Source organism: Heterocephalus glaber, unplaced genomic scaffold (genome assembly GCF_053883595.1).
Source record: "Heterocephalus glaber isolate CG9 unplaced genomic scaffold, H.glaber_assembly_v1.0 deba00001461, whole genome shotgun sequence".
NCBI classification, from domain to species: domain Eukaryota; kingdom Metazoa; phylum Chordata; class Mammalia; order Rodentia; family Bathyergidae; genus Heterocephalus; species Heterocephalus glaber.
Window position 1 is genome coordinate 19,942,655 of NW_028258308.1, and position 16,667 is coordinate 19,959,321.

Genomic DNA, 16,667 nt, shown 5'->3' on the forward strand with positions numbered 1-16,667 from the left:
ATAAAAGTTTTCACACACTTTCTCCACTTAAAGGCATTCATTGTGCTACTTTTACCCCCTACCCCTGAAGCACATCTTCAGGTAACATATGACTCTCATATGTTTTTTTATTTCTCTTGATAAGCAAAATTAGACTTACTCACAACAGACAGCACACTAGCTCAGAAACTACAGAGGCAACTCCTGAAGAGCTTGAAGTTTTTCAACTACTCTGTTTTCTAGGCATAAGAAGGAAAACAGACATGATAATGAACCAGACCTTGAGCAATACAGGTAACTATTAATAATACTTTTTTTCTAAACAGACTCCACCTTTATTAGATTATTATTGGTTATTAATGGAGAAGGTTTACTTTTAATCTTATCTTCTACATCATTAGAACTATCCACAAAGAATATCTTGGCTGTACATAGTGACACTATAATTCTTCTGTATTCCTTTCTGAAATTTTGGTTCAGTAGTCCATATATAATTGCATTGAGGCAGCTGTTGAAATAAGCCATATAGTAACTAGCCACAAAGAGCCACTCTGGGATCCTGGGCACCATGCTGGCAGGGTCTGAGGCTACAATGAGACCAATGAAGTTCAGAGGAGCCCAGCAAATGGCAAAAAGTACAAAAACCACAAACATGGTGACAAAATTCCTGAAGTCCTGTGGTTTCAGTTTAGGTTTGTTTTCAGGTTTCACCTTCTGTCTGACCTGTAGGACCAGGATCCATATTCTAAGGTAACAGAAAATGACTATGATCATAGGGACTACAAGATGGAAAACTACCACAGCTATTGTATATGCTGAGCTCACAGATTGTGAAAATGTACAGGAATAGATCCGTGGATCATACTGGAGCGTTCCAATTCACAAGTTGGGCATAATTGCCACAAGTGTCAATATCCATATCAGGAACACGTAGCAGAGCGAATTCTTGTCACTGTACAGCTTGTCATACTTGAGACTGTGGCAGATGTAGCAGTAGCGGTTAATAGCGATCCCAGTGATATTGAATACGGAGGAAATGACACTCAAGCCCATCAGGAAGGCACTAATCTGACAATGCAGATATCCCAGGTTCCATCCATTGTTAAATATAGAGGTCAGCACCAAGGGGTATGGATAAACGGCCACCACCAGGTCTGCAACTGCTAGGCTCACCACAAACATATTTCCTAAAACAGAAAGATTTGCAAAATATGTTAACACCAATATTGCATGAATTCCATTGTGTTTTTTCTCAGTTATTAAAGAAGGAATTGCCCCCACAGCTTGAATGCCTTGACATTACAGTACTACCTCGTTATAAATGAACTGGAGGCCATTTTCACCAAGTAAGCCCACTGTTGCCCTTGTCAAGTCCATTCTTCATAAATTTATGCATCCCAGAACAAGGTGTGTTTCATATCCAAAATTATTGTCTTTCAAATTAGTTTCTCTTCTTTAATGAAAAGCCCAAGTTTATCATATTTGTATTATGCCTTTTCTTTTGGAATCTTCTACATTACCTGAGAAATCACACGTCATATCATTTCGCAAAGAGTTACCTGTAAGAAAAAGGGCTCTATTGTCAGCTGTCTGGATTAGAACGGTGGTTTTCTTCTTTACTAGCCATGTAACTAAAGCAAGTTGCTTCACCTTGCCAAGCCTCAGTTTCCTCTCCTATGAGATGGAAATAATGATAGTATCTTTCTCATCAGTTTATAGTGAGCATTAAATGAGGCACTCTGTCACATACTGTATACAATGTCCAGTGTCACATGGATGTTGTTCATATTCTACAATTCCCTCAACCAAACCAAAAGAAAAGATAGTTAAACCCTAAATAAGTAAGTCTCCGACTTAGGAACACCCCATGTCGCGAACCGTCATAGGTGAACTGTATAAGACTCACTTTATCAGATTACTCTGGGTCACATACTTCACTTGAAGTTCCTATTTCATCAATTTTATTTCCCCAGAAAATTTTTGCAAAAATTAAGTGAAATGGCAGTCTTGATATAAGAAGAAAAAGTTTATGCCATTTAAGAATTTCAGAGAATTTGTCATAAAAACAAATTTTTAAAAAATTGGTTATGATTGTTTAAATTAAAATTGCAATGGAAAATTAATTTTGAAATGAATAATTATCAATCAAATATTTAAATTCTTAAATTAGCATATTCAATACATTTTAACTCAAAATATTTAATACTTTAAAAATATGAGCAACATATGAAATACAGCTACAGATTAAAAAGTCACAGAAACAGATTCCTTTTACTCAGAGTGTCATGCATACAAACAGATTCCTTTTACCCAGAATGTCATGCTTAATATATATTAATTTTTAAAGAGTTTAAAAATAAAATCACAAATGACGGCATGAATTTTTTCCCTATAGTTTTAATCCTGTGCTTCATTTATTTTATACCAAGTATGCTTTATTACTGCTCAAGTAATTACACTAATTAAGTCATCAGCTTAATTTTCTTTGAAGTAATCTCATTTTACAAATGGTTAGAAAAAAATACTAAGCCTGAGATATGGCTATCAGGTAGCTCCACGTGAAGCGTTATCACACCTGCTCATGTGTGTTGTGTGAGTGGGACAAGGAGGAAGGGGATTTCTTTCTTTTATTTTTCACTTGACAACTCTACCAGGTAAGAGTAATTAAATAATTTAGTCATAATTATCACATTAGAAGGTCACATACTCCATTCTCAGCTCTGTAATAGATTAAAAACCTATCCATTTATACAGATATCAAAGACTCTATGCATCCAGCATAATAATGTAACCTGACATTTAAAATAATTTCTATCTATGGCCAGCAGTTTCTTCTCTGCTGAATTACTGCCAGTCCCTATTGTGGAGGAATAATAGAACCATACAATGTTAAGCTTGAGAGGCACACTATTAATAATGGTATAATTCCTACTTTTTAGAGATGAAGAAAGTACAAAAATGGAGTTAAATGGAATTAAGTCATAAAATAGTTAATGAAAGAGTCCAGAGTGTACACAGCCATTTATTTGTTAGTTTTTCTCAGAGTTCTTCCCTAAGGAAGCTCCTGTACTCAGATATGTGGGTTCAAAATGAGGTCCAATGGCCAGGCCTGGCTAAGTACCTCAAGGCACCATTCCAAAAAAAGTATATTAAAACTGAAAAATTGTAAAGTAATGATGAGGAAAGGGAAGCCACTTAGAAGTCACTATACTAACAACAAGAAGAAACTTGAAATAGCCTCACAGTGACTAAAGATATCAATTATAAATGCAGAGTACATATTCATTGTGGTGAATAAAACTTGAAATTAGAAGTGAAATATAGAATAAATAAATATATATAAATATATATATAAATAAATTAATGGACATATAATGGAAATATAGCATAAATATAAATGTATATATATATAAATTAATGGACAACTCCAAAGTTGCCTTTCTAAACTGCCTCCCTCAGAACTAATCTTATGACTTCCCTCTAGGAATGGCCAAAGCAGCATTGCTTTCATTGCCTTTCTTTTTTTTTTTAATTTACTACAATTATCTCTCCACCTTCTACCATTTCCCCACAGCCCAAGTACATACAAGGGCTGCACCTCTCTCTAGGTCTCTCCACACCACCACCACCACAAACAGTGTGGGGTATAAAGTTAAAATGTATAGCAGATTTATGTTTGGTCAACTTTGCCAGGCTGAAAAGATATTTCCTTTCATAGTCCCAGACAAGTGACAATGTGCATGGGATTTAAAAGATGAAAAAGAAGAAGCATCAAAAATATTTCTATGCTCAGAAAGTCCATATAAAGTCCCAGGGGCCACTGCAGGCTCTGACACAGTGGTGCGCAGTGCTGGTGAGAGACAGCAGTGTGCCCACAACTTCTCCAGCTCCTGCTGATCTCCATGCGGCTTCAATATGTAGGGAGACTGATCCATGAGGGGTAATTCAGCTCATCCTCCTGGGTTTCAGCAACCCTCCATGGTTCTGCTGTCCCTTGGGTCCCCTCTTAACATCTGTCTTTCCATCTCAATTGCCTTTCTGTTGGATTTGGGGTATTAGCTCCAGATACAGAAGCATGAACTGATTCAGCTGCTCCCTCAACTGCTCTAGAGATTTTGCTCCTCAGGCTGCTGGAACCCTAACTCATGCAGACTCTGATGGTGAAAGTGGACGAAGAACCCTTAGGATTGTATCTCTGTTTTGTTTCTGTTTATCTGAAATTGGTTCTGTAAGGGTTGGATTTAAAGTATTAAAAATCATATATCGAGGAGCTAAGGGGGCACTGATAGTTCATGACCTGCAGTGGTAAAAGTTACTTATCTGTACCAACTTCCATGGTAAAGAAAAACTTGCTGCATTGCCCTTCTTAGCACTAAATATATCATTCTGACATACTATGAGGTGTGATTTTTTTTAAAAACCTACACTGAATGTTTACATTTTTTAAAAATTATTACAATACAGCCGAGGATTTAGCTCAGTGGTTCTGCAGCCTGCCTCCCAAGCACAAGGTCCAGAGTTCGATCCCCAGTACCAAAAAAAAAAATTATTACAATAAAAGACATTGTCATTAATCCTCTCAAAACACTCCCTCTATCTTCCAACACATTTATTCCATCATTCTTGCCACTTTCTGGAGCAGTTTACATTGATGGTAATTTCTGTCAAATAAAAACAATACAATGTGTCTTCACCAACCCTATTCACCAGATCTAGCATTGTGCAACTTTTGGCTCTTCCCCAGAGTCAAAATGGCCATGAAAGGTAAATGTTTGAATAGACGAATAGTTGATTAAGTCATGAGTGTGGAGTATTCATGAATGGGATTAGTGACCTTCTAAGGGGTACAAGGGGGTTTTTATCTCTTCTACCCCTTCCATCTTAGCCCTCTAGACCCACCAAAGGATGTAGCTAGAAGGCACCATCCTGGAAGTAGAAAGCAACCCTCACCAAAAACCAAATCTCCACTGTCTTGATCTTGGACTTCTCAGCCTTCAAAACTGTGAGAAATAAATTTCTATTATTCTATTATCAGTCTAAGGTATTTTATTATAGCAATAGGAACAGACTAAGACACCAATGGTGCCTGAATTACTCGTGGTAGCTTGGGAAGCTGTAACAAGACAGTAGCAGGCACAGAGAGTTGATTTATAACACAAAACCTTAGGATTTTGCAGCCAATCTGTGTTATCCTCTGCAGATAATCATGCTCCTTTTGGGAAAGACTTGTCTTGCTATTCAGCCTCAGTAGAGTCTGAATACTTGACCATGAACCATCAGGTGATGATGTGGTCTCAAAGGTCCCTCATGGATTAGGTGTTGGTTGATCCACCAAAGCAAAGGTTTCAACATCAAATATACATATAAGATCTGGCTCAAGCAGGTCCTAAAGGCACAAATAGGTGGACAGATGACCGTGCATCATATTCCTACCACAATGTTCCCATTCTCTAAATATATACCTATGGCCTCACAGGGATTTTCCTTTGACCGGCTAAGAATGAAAGTAGTTCTGGCACTGTTTATAGATGATATTTCACTGAATACTGGCATTACCTGCAACTGGATAATTGCAGCACTGCAAATCCAATCCAGAGGGGCCCTGAAGGACAAAAGTAAAGGAAAATTCTCCCAGTTAACAGAACTTTAATCAATCCTCCAAAAAAAACTTGAGACTGGTTGCTCATTTTTCTTGGAATGAGAGATGGCTCCAGAAATAGATCTCCATTGATCCTGGGCGATAACTAGTAATAGAACCAAATGGTCAAGGAATTGGAAGGGCCATGATTAGAAAACTGGTGGCACAGAGGTCTGGAGAAGATGTAGGTATACAGGCATGTCAGGATGTGATTTGATGTGAAGATATTTAGATACCATTTGAACATTCACCAAAAAGCAAGCTCAGGAGAAGAGGAACTCTATGATGCAACTTGTGGACATCACTTAATGTTTCCTTAGCCATGACTGGCCTTGACCAATAAGCTCACAATTTATCACAGCAGCAAAGAAACCTATGTTCATGGGCTCAGTAACATAGATTAGTACTCATGAAAACTGATCTGGCCATAGCCACTACTACACTGCTGAATACTCAAACTGCCAACAGTGAGACCAACACCAATATAGCACCATTCCCCAGGGAAATCAGCCAATCACCATGCTGGTGGCAGGGTGACACAAAACCACCTTCATCATCAAAAGCAGAAGTATTTTGTTCTGACTGGACTAGAAACATTCTCTAGGCATGGATTTGTCTTTTTAAGCCTTTAATACCCCCCATTTTTCTACCAACATAACATTCATGTACTTACAGGACGCCTTTTCTGCCATGATCATATTTTTCACAGCACTTCTTCTAACTAAGGAATTCATGTTATAACAAATGGGATATAACAATGAGACTATGCGTTTGGGATTTACTTGACTTACCATGTTTCCCATCTCAGAACAGCTGGCTGAGAGATTGGGATTTAAAGGTTCAGTAGCAGAAGCAGCTGAGTAAGTCTGTGGGACTTCCTTCAAGATGCGGTATGTATTTAAACCACTGATTAACAGACAGTGTTGTTTATCCCATTGCTAGGATTCACAGATCAGAAAATGAAAGGTGGAAGTGGTAGTTTTTTCCTTTCACAAGTACACTAGTGATATCTTAGCAAAATATTTGCTTTCTGTCCCCTGTCCTTGCAACTTTAGGTTCTTTCAGTCCAACATTTTAGTTCCAAGGAAGAAATGCCTCCACCAGGAGACATGCCAATGGTTTCATTAAACTGGAAGTTGGTACTGCCACCTGGCTTCTTTGAGTGCATCACAGCAGTGAATCAATAGAAAAAGAAGGTGGTTACTGTGCTGACTGTTGTGATTAACAGAAATCAAGTTGTTATTACTGAATAGGAGCAAGGATAGGTATGTCTTGAATAAAATAAATCCCTGTAGTATCTCAATAATCCCATGTCCTGTTATTAAAGCCAATAGAAAACTCAACTCAACACAGGGAGAAATATAAATGTCCAAAAGATTCAGGAATTAAGGTTTGAGCTACGTGAACAGGCAGCAACCCAGAATAAATAGAAGACAGAGGGAGTAGGAATGGAGAAGGTAATTATATGCCCATTATGATCATGTGACAAGTGCAGAGGTGGGGAGGGGATGAAAATAATTATGAATATTTCTTCTTTACTATGAATAAGTTGTGAATAATACTCATATTAATCATCTTTTGTTTCTTTCCCTCTGTGGTTCTCCTGTCATCTAATATGTGTCAGAAGTGAACCCTTTATCTCAGTAAATAAATTATAGGATAAGTAGGGAATGTGATTCAGCTAGAAAATACTGAAAATCATGCCAAGGTGGATAAAGGGACTGCATTCTTTGGCAACAAGAGTTATTATGAAATTAGGGACAAAGTCCCTTTCACAATAGCATCCAAAAAAATGAAGTATCTGGGAATCAATCTAACAAAGGAAGCAAAAGACCTCTACATTGAGAACTACAACACTCTGAGAAAAGAGATCGAAGAGGATATAAGAAAATGAAAAGACATACCTTATTCTTGGGTAGGAAGAACCAATATAGTGAAAATGGACATACTTCCAAAACAGATTCAATGCAATCCCTATTGAAATCCCAACAGTATATTTCACAGAACTAAAGAAAACAATCCAAAAATTCATTTGGAACCATAAGAGACCTAGGATAGCAAAAGCAATTCTAGGCAACAGAGACATGGCAGGGGTTATCACAATCCCCAACTTAAAACTATACTACAAAGCCACTGTTATAAAAACAGCATGGTACTGGCAAAGAAACAGACCTGAGGATCAGTGGAATAGATTAGAAGATGCAGAAACAACTTCAGACATATTCAGCTACCTCATTTTTGACAAAGGAGCCAACCATCCTCACCGGAGGAAAGATAGCCTCTTTAATAAATGTTGTTGGAAAAACTGGGTTTCGACTTTCTAATGATTAAAACTAGACCTGTATCTTTCACCATGCACTAAACTAAAATCAAAGTGGATTAAAGATCTAAATATTAAAAGAAAAACACTAAACTTTCTGGAAGATAAGTTAGGTAGAACTCTTAAAGACATTGGCATAGGAAAAGATTTTATAAACAAATCCTCAGTAGCATGGGAACTAGCACAAACAATTAACAAGTGGGATCTGATCTTTTTAAAAAGCTTCTGCACTGCAAGAGAAACCACCAACAGAGCTAAGAGACAATCCACAATGTGGGAAAAAAATGTTACCAGATGTTCCTCAATGGTCTGCTATCTAGAATATATAAATAACTAAAAAAATTAGACCCCCCAAATATAAAGATTCAATTCAAAAATGGGCATCTGAAATGAACAGACATTACTCAGACAAAAAAGTAGAAGCAGCAAATAAACATCTGAAAAAATGTTCAACCTCACTGGTCGTTCAAGAGATGCAGATGAAAACAACACTGAGATTTCACCTCACCCCAAAAGAATGGCTACTATCAAGAAATCAACCAATAACAAATGCTGGTGGGGTTGTGGAAGAAAGGAACATTTCTTCGTTGTTGATGGAGTGCAAACTGGTCCAACCCCTGTGGAAGTCAATATGGAGATACCTCAAAGAAATAGGATTAGAACTTTTTTTTTTTTGGTACCGGGGGGGGATTGAACTTGGAAGATTAGAAGTCTCATTTGACCCAGGTATTCCTCTGTTGGGTATCTTCCCAAAAGAATTAAAAGAATCATACCACAGTGATATATGCTCACCATGTTTATAGCAGCACAGTTTGTAATAGCTAAAACTTGGAAACAGCCCAACTGCCCATCAACTGGAGACTGGATAAAGAAGATTTGGGTTTTTTTATAAAATGGAGTACTACTCAGTACTCCACTCAGTAGTGCTATAAAGAATGAGAAACTAGAGACATTTATAGCTAAGTGGATGCACACTGACGCCATACTCTTAAGTGAAATAAATAGGACACACATGTATAAATACCAAATAGTTTCTCTGGTGTGAAAAACTAAAAGTGTAAATACAGATCAAAATGTATAATTGATTTTGTATAATAGGAACAAAAGGGTCTAGAGGAGTAGGGGAAGTGGGAGGGTAGGGGAAAGGAAAGAAGGGAAAAGAAAAATAGGAGAAAAGGAAAAAAATGGAAACAAAGTCTTTGTAAATAGGGAAGGGAGGACAGGGGAATGCGGAAAAATAAGAGCCAAGATAAGTCATGTAAAGGTACAAGATCCCAATGATGAATGTAACTGTATTTTATACCTAAAATCTACCAATAAACTTAATGGGAAAAAAGTTATTATGTTTTCAACTCAATAAGAGATAGTTGGATTATGTTAAATGGAAGCAAAATTTTGGTATTTCTTTTATTTACAAGTTATCAACAGTTAAAAGATATGTCTATTAACAGATGAATGGGTAAAGACAATGTAGTATTTATACACAATGTAGTACTAGTCTACTAAAGATAAATTTGAGTTATTTGTAGGAAAACGAATCCACCTTGAGACCATAATGTTAAGTGAAATAAATCAGACATATAAGCTTGAATATCACGTGGTTTCTCTTATGTGAGTACCCAAATTATAAATAAATAGCAAAATAAAAGATACATAATAGAAGTAGGGAGATAGGTCTTTCTCAAGAGGAAAGGGGAAAAGGGGGGATGGGATTTAGCTCAGTGGCACCGTGCCTGCCTTGCAAGCACAAGGTCCTGTGTTCAATCCCTGGTACCAAAAGAAAAACAAAAGAAGAAAGGGGACCAAGAAATGAAGAAAGTGGGTAGAAGAGAAGAGAAAATGGATGACAAAAAGGAATTAAAAATATGCTCTGTGTACCAACTTCATGCAAGGAATGTGAACATTACGTATTGCAAACATGTACTAATAGAAAAATTAAAAATTTAAAAATAAAATAGAAGAAAAGGATATATGGAGATAGATAGATGATAGATAGATAGATAGATAGATAGATCCATGCAAAATTGCCAATGAGTGGACTGTATTGGATTTATATTGTGTCCAGTTAGCTAAACTCAAAGTGTTTGCCAGAATTTACTTCATTGAATAGTTATATTTTAGCATGATCCTCAAAGAATTTTGTATAAGATGGAGAAGGCAGCAATGAAGCAGCAGCCACATTTTCTATGATCAGAAGGTCCAAGCAAAGCACTAGGCACTGTAGCAACTCCATTCTAAACTAGTGAAAAGTCTTAGCAAGAAGAGTTTATAGGAATTTCCTATAATCAGCCAGATTCTTATGTTTTATCTGTCATTTTTACGGCTTTTAAAAAAATTCATACTTTGGAAACCTCAGACTGACTTGCAGCAGAACAAATACTTCTCCACTGCTTTCCTTTTATGTGAATTACAGAGAAATGTGTTGCCTGGTCTGATGCTGTCCAGAGTCTGGGCCTTATCTTTAAGTTTTTTACCAACAGTTTTTCTATAGCACTAGCCACCTTATTCTTAATTTAATAACTGAATCTGGGCAATGCTGAAACCTGAATAGAATTCGTTTCTGTAGGCGTTCCTCAAAATATTGGCTATAAGAACCCATTACTAAACAAGCTCAATTATCAGCCTACTTTTGTGCATTCTCCTTGCCTCATAGCCCCTGTGGCAGATGCTGCCAATGTCTTTCCCAGGATCCCTTTGACAGGCTGGTGCATTTTTCTCCAAAGTTTCTGAGTGCCAAGTGCTTCTTCTCCAGAGATTGCTCTCTATGATCAATCACTGATACTGGCAGAAAAGGTCAGTTTCCCTGCTTCAAGCAATGGCAACTCTAGTTGGATTCATGCCTAGACACCCCAACTTTTTAATCAGATCAAGTCTAAACTTTACCAGAGATCCCATTCTTCCTCTTTCCCTTGCTCTACCTGCCTTCTTCACAGGCACATGAGAGCACTCCTAGTAGAGGATGAGGGCGGAACCTCTGTCTCAGGTTCTGTTTCCAGGCAACCAAAGATAGACCTTCAGCTCACAGATGGGGTTGAGTGGTTTTCTAAGGAGGTTACTGGCTTTTGGGGGAAAAAAGAATTACTATGCTTATCTTACAGAAACAAGCAAACCATATTGGATAGAAGGTACAGACTCTAAATGCTTCCTAGCAATACTCTTCCAACTTTTTACCCTCGCTTTAATGAGAATATGCTTCCAATATGAAATCAACACAAAACCAACCCCATTTGCATTAGTCTATCTCTAAGAGACTGAGAGCCAAAACTGTGGGTCTGAATTTTTAAATTCTCACTATGGTGCAATCATACTACTGTGCCACCCAGTATTGTATAATAATAATATTGCAAATGGTACAATAATATTTCTCTATTTATATGTTAAAACTAAATCATGAAAGGAAAAAGAAGAAAAAGTTAACATTAAAAAATATAAAATAATAATCTCATAGAAGTAATTTTAAAATTTCAAAATTTGACCCTATTTTTTATGTATTCACATACTTCTTAAAGATCTGGAAGTTTAAATATTGTATTCTGACTTAAAAATATATTCATCTACCCTAGTTTCACACTAAAAATAATAAATAAATAATAAATAAATAAGTTATTCTGCTTGCTATAATGTTGCATGTAAATCATAATTAACTTGAAGTACAGCAATCCATTTAACCCTTACAACATTAATTTTGTTCCAAATTAACAATTGAGAAAACCTAACAAGTAATTTGCCCAAAGTCATATCCATTGCATGGCAAAGCCAGGATTTATTTACTCCAGCCTATCTGGTTTCAGAGGCTTCATTCTTTAGAGGGAACATATTTTTAAAGATGAGTCAGATAGGACTTATTTTCCATAGATAAGGAATGATTTACCTATACAAATGATATACACAAAGCAATCTTTAACTGTGCACAACACATTTTTGTCATAAAAGCGTATCACATTTACTCTTTAGAATATTTCTACCTATGAATTATTAATTTTAATTTTATGAGTTTTATTATATTAAATGAGTGATTAACAGGAAAAAAATCAGAAAAATAAAGTATTACATCTGTAATGTTTATTGAGTGTTTATAAAAAAACATCAAAATTTTCAACATTGACTGGTATTTGGCATACAAAGTCTAAAAAAAATCAGAAATAAAAACCTATAATGAAAAATACCAATGGCACTCTACAAAAAAAATAATCTTTACTTCAATTATCACACCTAAGAATCTTAACACATGACAACAGCACATTCTATACACATGTATCGTGTACACTAACAGCACATGTGTTTTCCTTTCCTGGCCTTTTGTAGGACATGCTGGACATCTCACTTGTCTTGCTGTTTTGTTAGGAGGTTATTATTATATTATATAATATGTAGTTAACAAATATAAAATATCAATAAAATAAAATATTAAAGTCCTAATATGTATTGTGTATTTAGAATAAATACAAACATTTTCAAATCAGCTATTTACTTGCTTACAAAACCTAAAAGATAACATCAGAAATAAAAACCTATGTGAACTACAATGAAAATACCAACAGAACTGTACAGCAAAAATAATATTTGCTTCAATTGTCACAACCAAGGCAATCTTCACACATGAAAATTGCATGTTCCATATATAAGTATCGCTTACACTAATAGCTCATATGTTTTATTTTCCTGTCCTTTCTTGTAAGACAGAGTTAACATCTTTTTAGTTTTCCTGTTGTCATAGTAGGTCTTTGGAATGCTGCACCTGCCTGCTCACCTGTCAGTTCACCAGTGTGCTCCACAATTTTTTGTGTAGTTCCCTGGTCAGAAACATTTTGTTTTTCTTCTGTTTTAAATGATCTCTTATGAGTTCCAGTCTGAATCCTCTAAGAAAATTTCTCTGTGGTATTTTGCACTGGTTATTTTCTTTGTAAACTATCAAACTATTTCTGTCATGCATGTTTAGGATGGAGTAAAAAACAATCACTGACCAGTGCTTTGTGTTTTGAGTGACATCATAGTTGCTGTATAGCTCATCAACCACATCTTCTCCGCTTTTGGTTTTGTTGTAGAAAGTTTCCATCTCAGGGTTCCTTTTGTTGAGGTTTCCCCATCAATATTCCCATTATGATGCAATGTTGACATTAGCAGTATCAGTTTGTTTTTCTTTGTCATATCCAAGGCCAATGTAAATCTTGCTGAAATCCAAAGATTATATTATACAATTCTCTATATAAAATTGCAACATTTCATTTGGAATTTTTGCTTTCTTCCTGCATACAGTTGCTACACTGGTCAACTTGTCCTCTGTTAGCAAATGCAACATCAATTGGAAGCTGGTAAACCAATTGTCAAATGTCACATTCTCATTAGTTTGAGAGATAGGAGAAACAAGTCTGTTTACAGCGTCATTCGGTATATTACTATATGAATAAGCATCTGGTGGCTGAGTGCTAGGATAAACTTCTAAATTGAAATCATAATAAATCTTCACATCTACAAGGGCATAAATTTTTATTTCATACTTTGAAGGGTTTTTTGGCATGTATTCCCTGAAGCTACAGCAGCCAAGAATTGCTGTGAGATGTTCATCAATAGTCATCATAGTATTCAGATAGTGTGCAAACTGCTTGACAATTACTCACAAATGTGTCAAACAATGACCATGTAGCAGCCAGATTATCGGTTCTTTTTCTTTCTTGGTAGGTGGTTTTGTCATCAAACCTCAGGTAATTTTGAAGGAAACCAAATCTCTTCAGTGTCACTGCTATTCTGCAAACCTCAAGCCCACACTCATCACTTTTCCATAAAATCTTCACATTCTTGTGATTACCATGAGAAAGCCTAGCTATGAACAACAGACCTATGAATGCTTTCAGTTCAGCTAGTGAGGTGTCATAATAAATGTGTTTCTGATTATGGCTATTGGTGAATACAGAATGTTTTATTTGTATTTCAGCCTTTGTGTATTTCACAACATCTTGCAGCATTTCATCTGTTACAATTTCCAACATTGAATAGCAGGGCTGGTATTCTGTCCAATAGGTTTCACCCCTGTCAAGTCCTCTCTATATTTTCAGTTCTAACATTGGATTGTTCCATTTGCTTGTGTGACCATTTTGCAACATTTCAACTAGTCGAATATGCACCCACATTGCTGTTTTCTTCGTCATCTTGATATAGGGCAACAATTAATCCAAATAATATAAATAATTCAAACAAGGGAAATACTGTAACTCTCAACCTGCTAGATATCTGAAATGCCAAGTTTATGTTCTCTAAAATTGAAGAGTGAATTCTAGGAACAACAGAGATTAAGAATAGGAAATATTTATGGAGGGAAGGTCAACTCCTACCTGAGAGGGATGGGTGGGGACACCTAGAAGTGGATTTCCTGGGACCCTGTTTCTCAGGGGGCTTTTATGGAGCAAAGCCATGAGGTGAGACAGGTACAAAGTGGGACAAAACTACAGTCAGCCAATAAGATCCAGTGGAAAATCACAAGGTGGGCATAAGGTGGGACAAAACCATAATCAACCAATAAAATTACAAGTACAGTCACCAGGTAATATTGATTAAATGGGGAAACAAGCCACATAGCAAGCGTACATGGAATGAACAAGGAGTTTCCGGAAAGGAAATGGGCTAGAGAGATTTTGGTCCCCCACTTAAGGTGATTGATGTCAATTTAGAATATCAATAACTGCTATTCATCTCTAGTATGTGAGTATAGCATTTTTTTTTGAGTCTTGGTATTGTGTAGATAGGCCTCAATTGTCTTCTGTATTGACTCCTTGACTACCTAACTGCCTGCAACATATCTGATTAGCTTACTGACTACAATAACCTGAATCAAGTAGTTCTGCATTTCCTTTGTTAGTCAATATTTGCTTCATTTAAGTATCACAGAAACTTATGCTCACATGGTCAATGCCAAAGTTATCATCATACACCCATACCACTCTTCTCTTATAAAAATATGTATTTTACCAAAATGGACCATTTTCATCATCTATACATGAGTAATCTCATGATTCATTTTTTACCTCCGCCAAAACTTGCAAATTCAGTTTTTCATGTGCCATTGTACTGATTTTGGCTACTTCTGATATAGGGTGTATGATATGTGCACTTTAAATAATCTAAATAAGGGAAATGTTATAATTCTCAACCTGTTAAATATCTGAAATGCTGAGTTTGTGTTCCCTAAAGTTGAAGAATGAATTCTAGGAACAATGGATATTAAGAGTAGGGAATATTTATTGAGGGAAAGAGAGCTCCTGCCTGAGAGGGACAGGAGGGGGACACCCAGAAGGTGGGTTGCCTGCCAACATTGCTTCTCAAGAGTGTTTGGAGCAAAGCCACGAGGTGAGGTGGGTTTAAAGTGGGACAAAACTATAGTCAACTAATAAGATTAAAAGTATAGTCCCTTAGATAATATTTATCTATTGGGAAATCCTAAGGTGGATATGAGAAAGGACAAAACTAGGGTTAACCCATAAGATTACAACTAGTCTCTTAGGTAAAATTGATTAAATGAGGATCAAATGCAGAAGCAACTCACATAGCAAGGGTACATGGAACAAACACAGATTTCCAAGAAGGAATGGGCTAGGGAGGTTTTGGTCCCCATCCAAAGTGACTGATACCCATTTAGAATATCAATCACTACTGTTCATCCCTAGGAGAAGTATGTGAGTGTAGTAGTTATTCATTTTTTAATTTTGGCCTTCAGTAAATATGCCTCAATTTTCTTCTATATTGACTCTCTGGGTGGCCCTGCCCTGTCTAACTGCTTACAATATATCCAACTAACTTAACTGTCTATAATACTTCTACCAGCAAAATCAAAAGGAAACTTTAAAAATATATATTCTAGAATGGTGTGGGTGTATTATACTCTGTGATGCTGATGTAAACATATGTAAAACCTGTTAGGGGGAGCATAATGTGGGTGAAAATCCTGGTTTGATACTTTTGCAAAGGTTCACACAACTTGGCATTTACAGTACCAAGTGGGTAAACAAAAAGATTGCTTTTTGTATCCCTCAGGGGAAAGTATTGAGATGCACACCTGGCTATTATTACACTAAAGTAAAAAATTAAAGTAGAAAAGTAAGGCATAGGTTTTTGAAACTAGATGTTATGCTCATACACACACACACAAACAAAATAGCTGAACATAGTCCATGCTGAAGTAGAAAGGTAGAAGGAAAGAAGGAAAAAACAAAGAAGGGAAGGAAAAAAGGAAGGAAAGAAAGAAAGGAGGGAGGGAGAGAAGAAGGAAGGAAGGAAGGAAGGAAGGAAGGAAGGAAAAAAAAGTTAAGGGCAAAAAAGTATAATAAAAACTTCAAGTGGAAGGAACAATTAATGGTAAGCTAAAAGGTATAAGCAAAGTTAGTAACAAGGTAAAAATGATATTTAATTAACAAGAAAACTCTTAAAAGTAAAAAAGTTTAAATGTAAACCAATCTTATGATAAAAACAAATTAACTAGAGCAGTGTTACCTAGTGCCACAGAACTGTGTTCCAAGCCTTTCATCTATGATACCATAGGAGATGTCCAAATGGTATTTAAATAATTTAAAAGGAATAAACACATGAAGAATGATAGCACATCATCCCTTTCACGATCAGAAGAGTTTTGTACATTTAAACATGTTAAGAAAATCATAAAAGAGGAAGTAACTAATTACCGATTATAAATTTTTATCATTGGCCATTATCTTACACCATAGAAATACAATAAATATTTAT

The 16,667-nt window shown here is 36.1% G+C and overlaps 1 protein-coding gene across 1 annotated transcript in view; it reads right to left on the reverse strand.

Annotated features, from left to right (window-relative positions):
• Window positions 1-290: 290 nt before the first annotated feature.
• Mtnr1a (melatonin receptor 1A) overlaps window positions 291-16,667 on the reverse strand; it is a 35,517-nt gene continuing 19,140 nt past the window's right edge. The window contains 1 exon segment of the mRNA XM_004853058.4: window positions 291-1,166. Within this exon segment, the coding sequence (XP_004853115.2) occupies window positions 298-1,166 (869 nt within the window). The 3' untranslated portion in view covers window positions 291-297.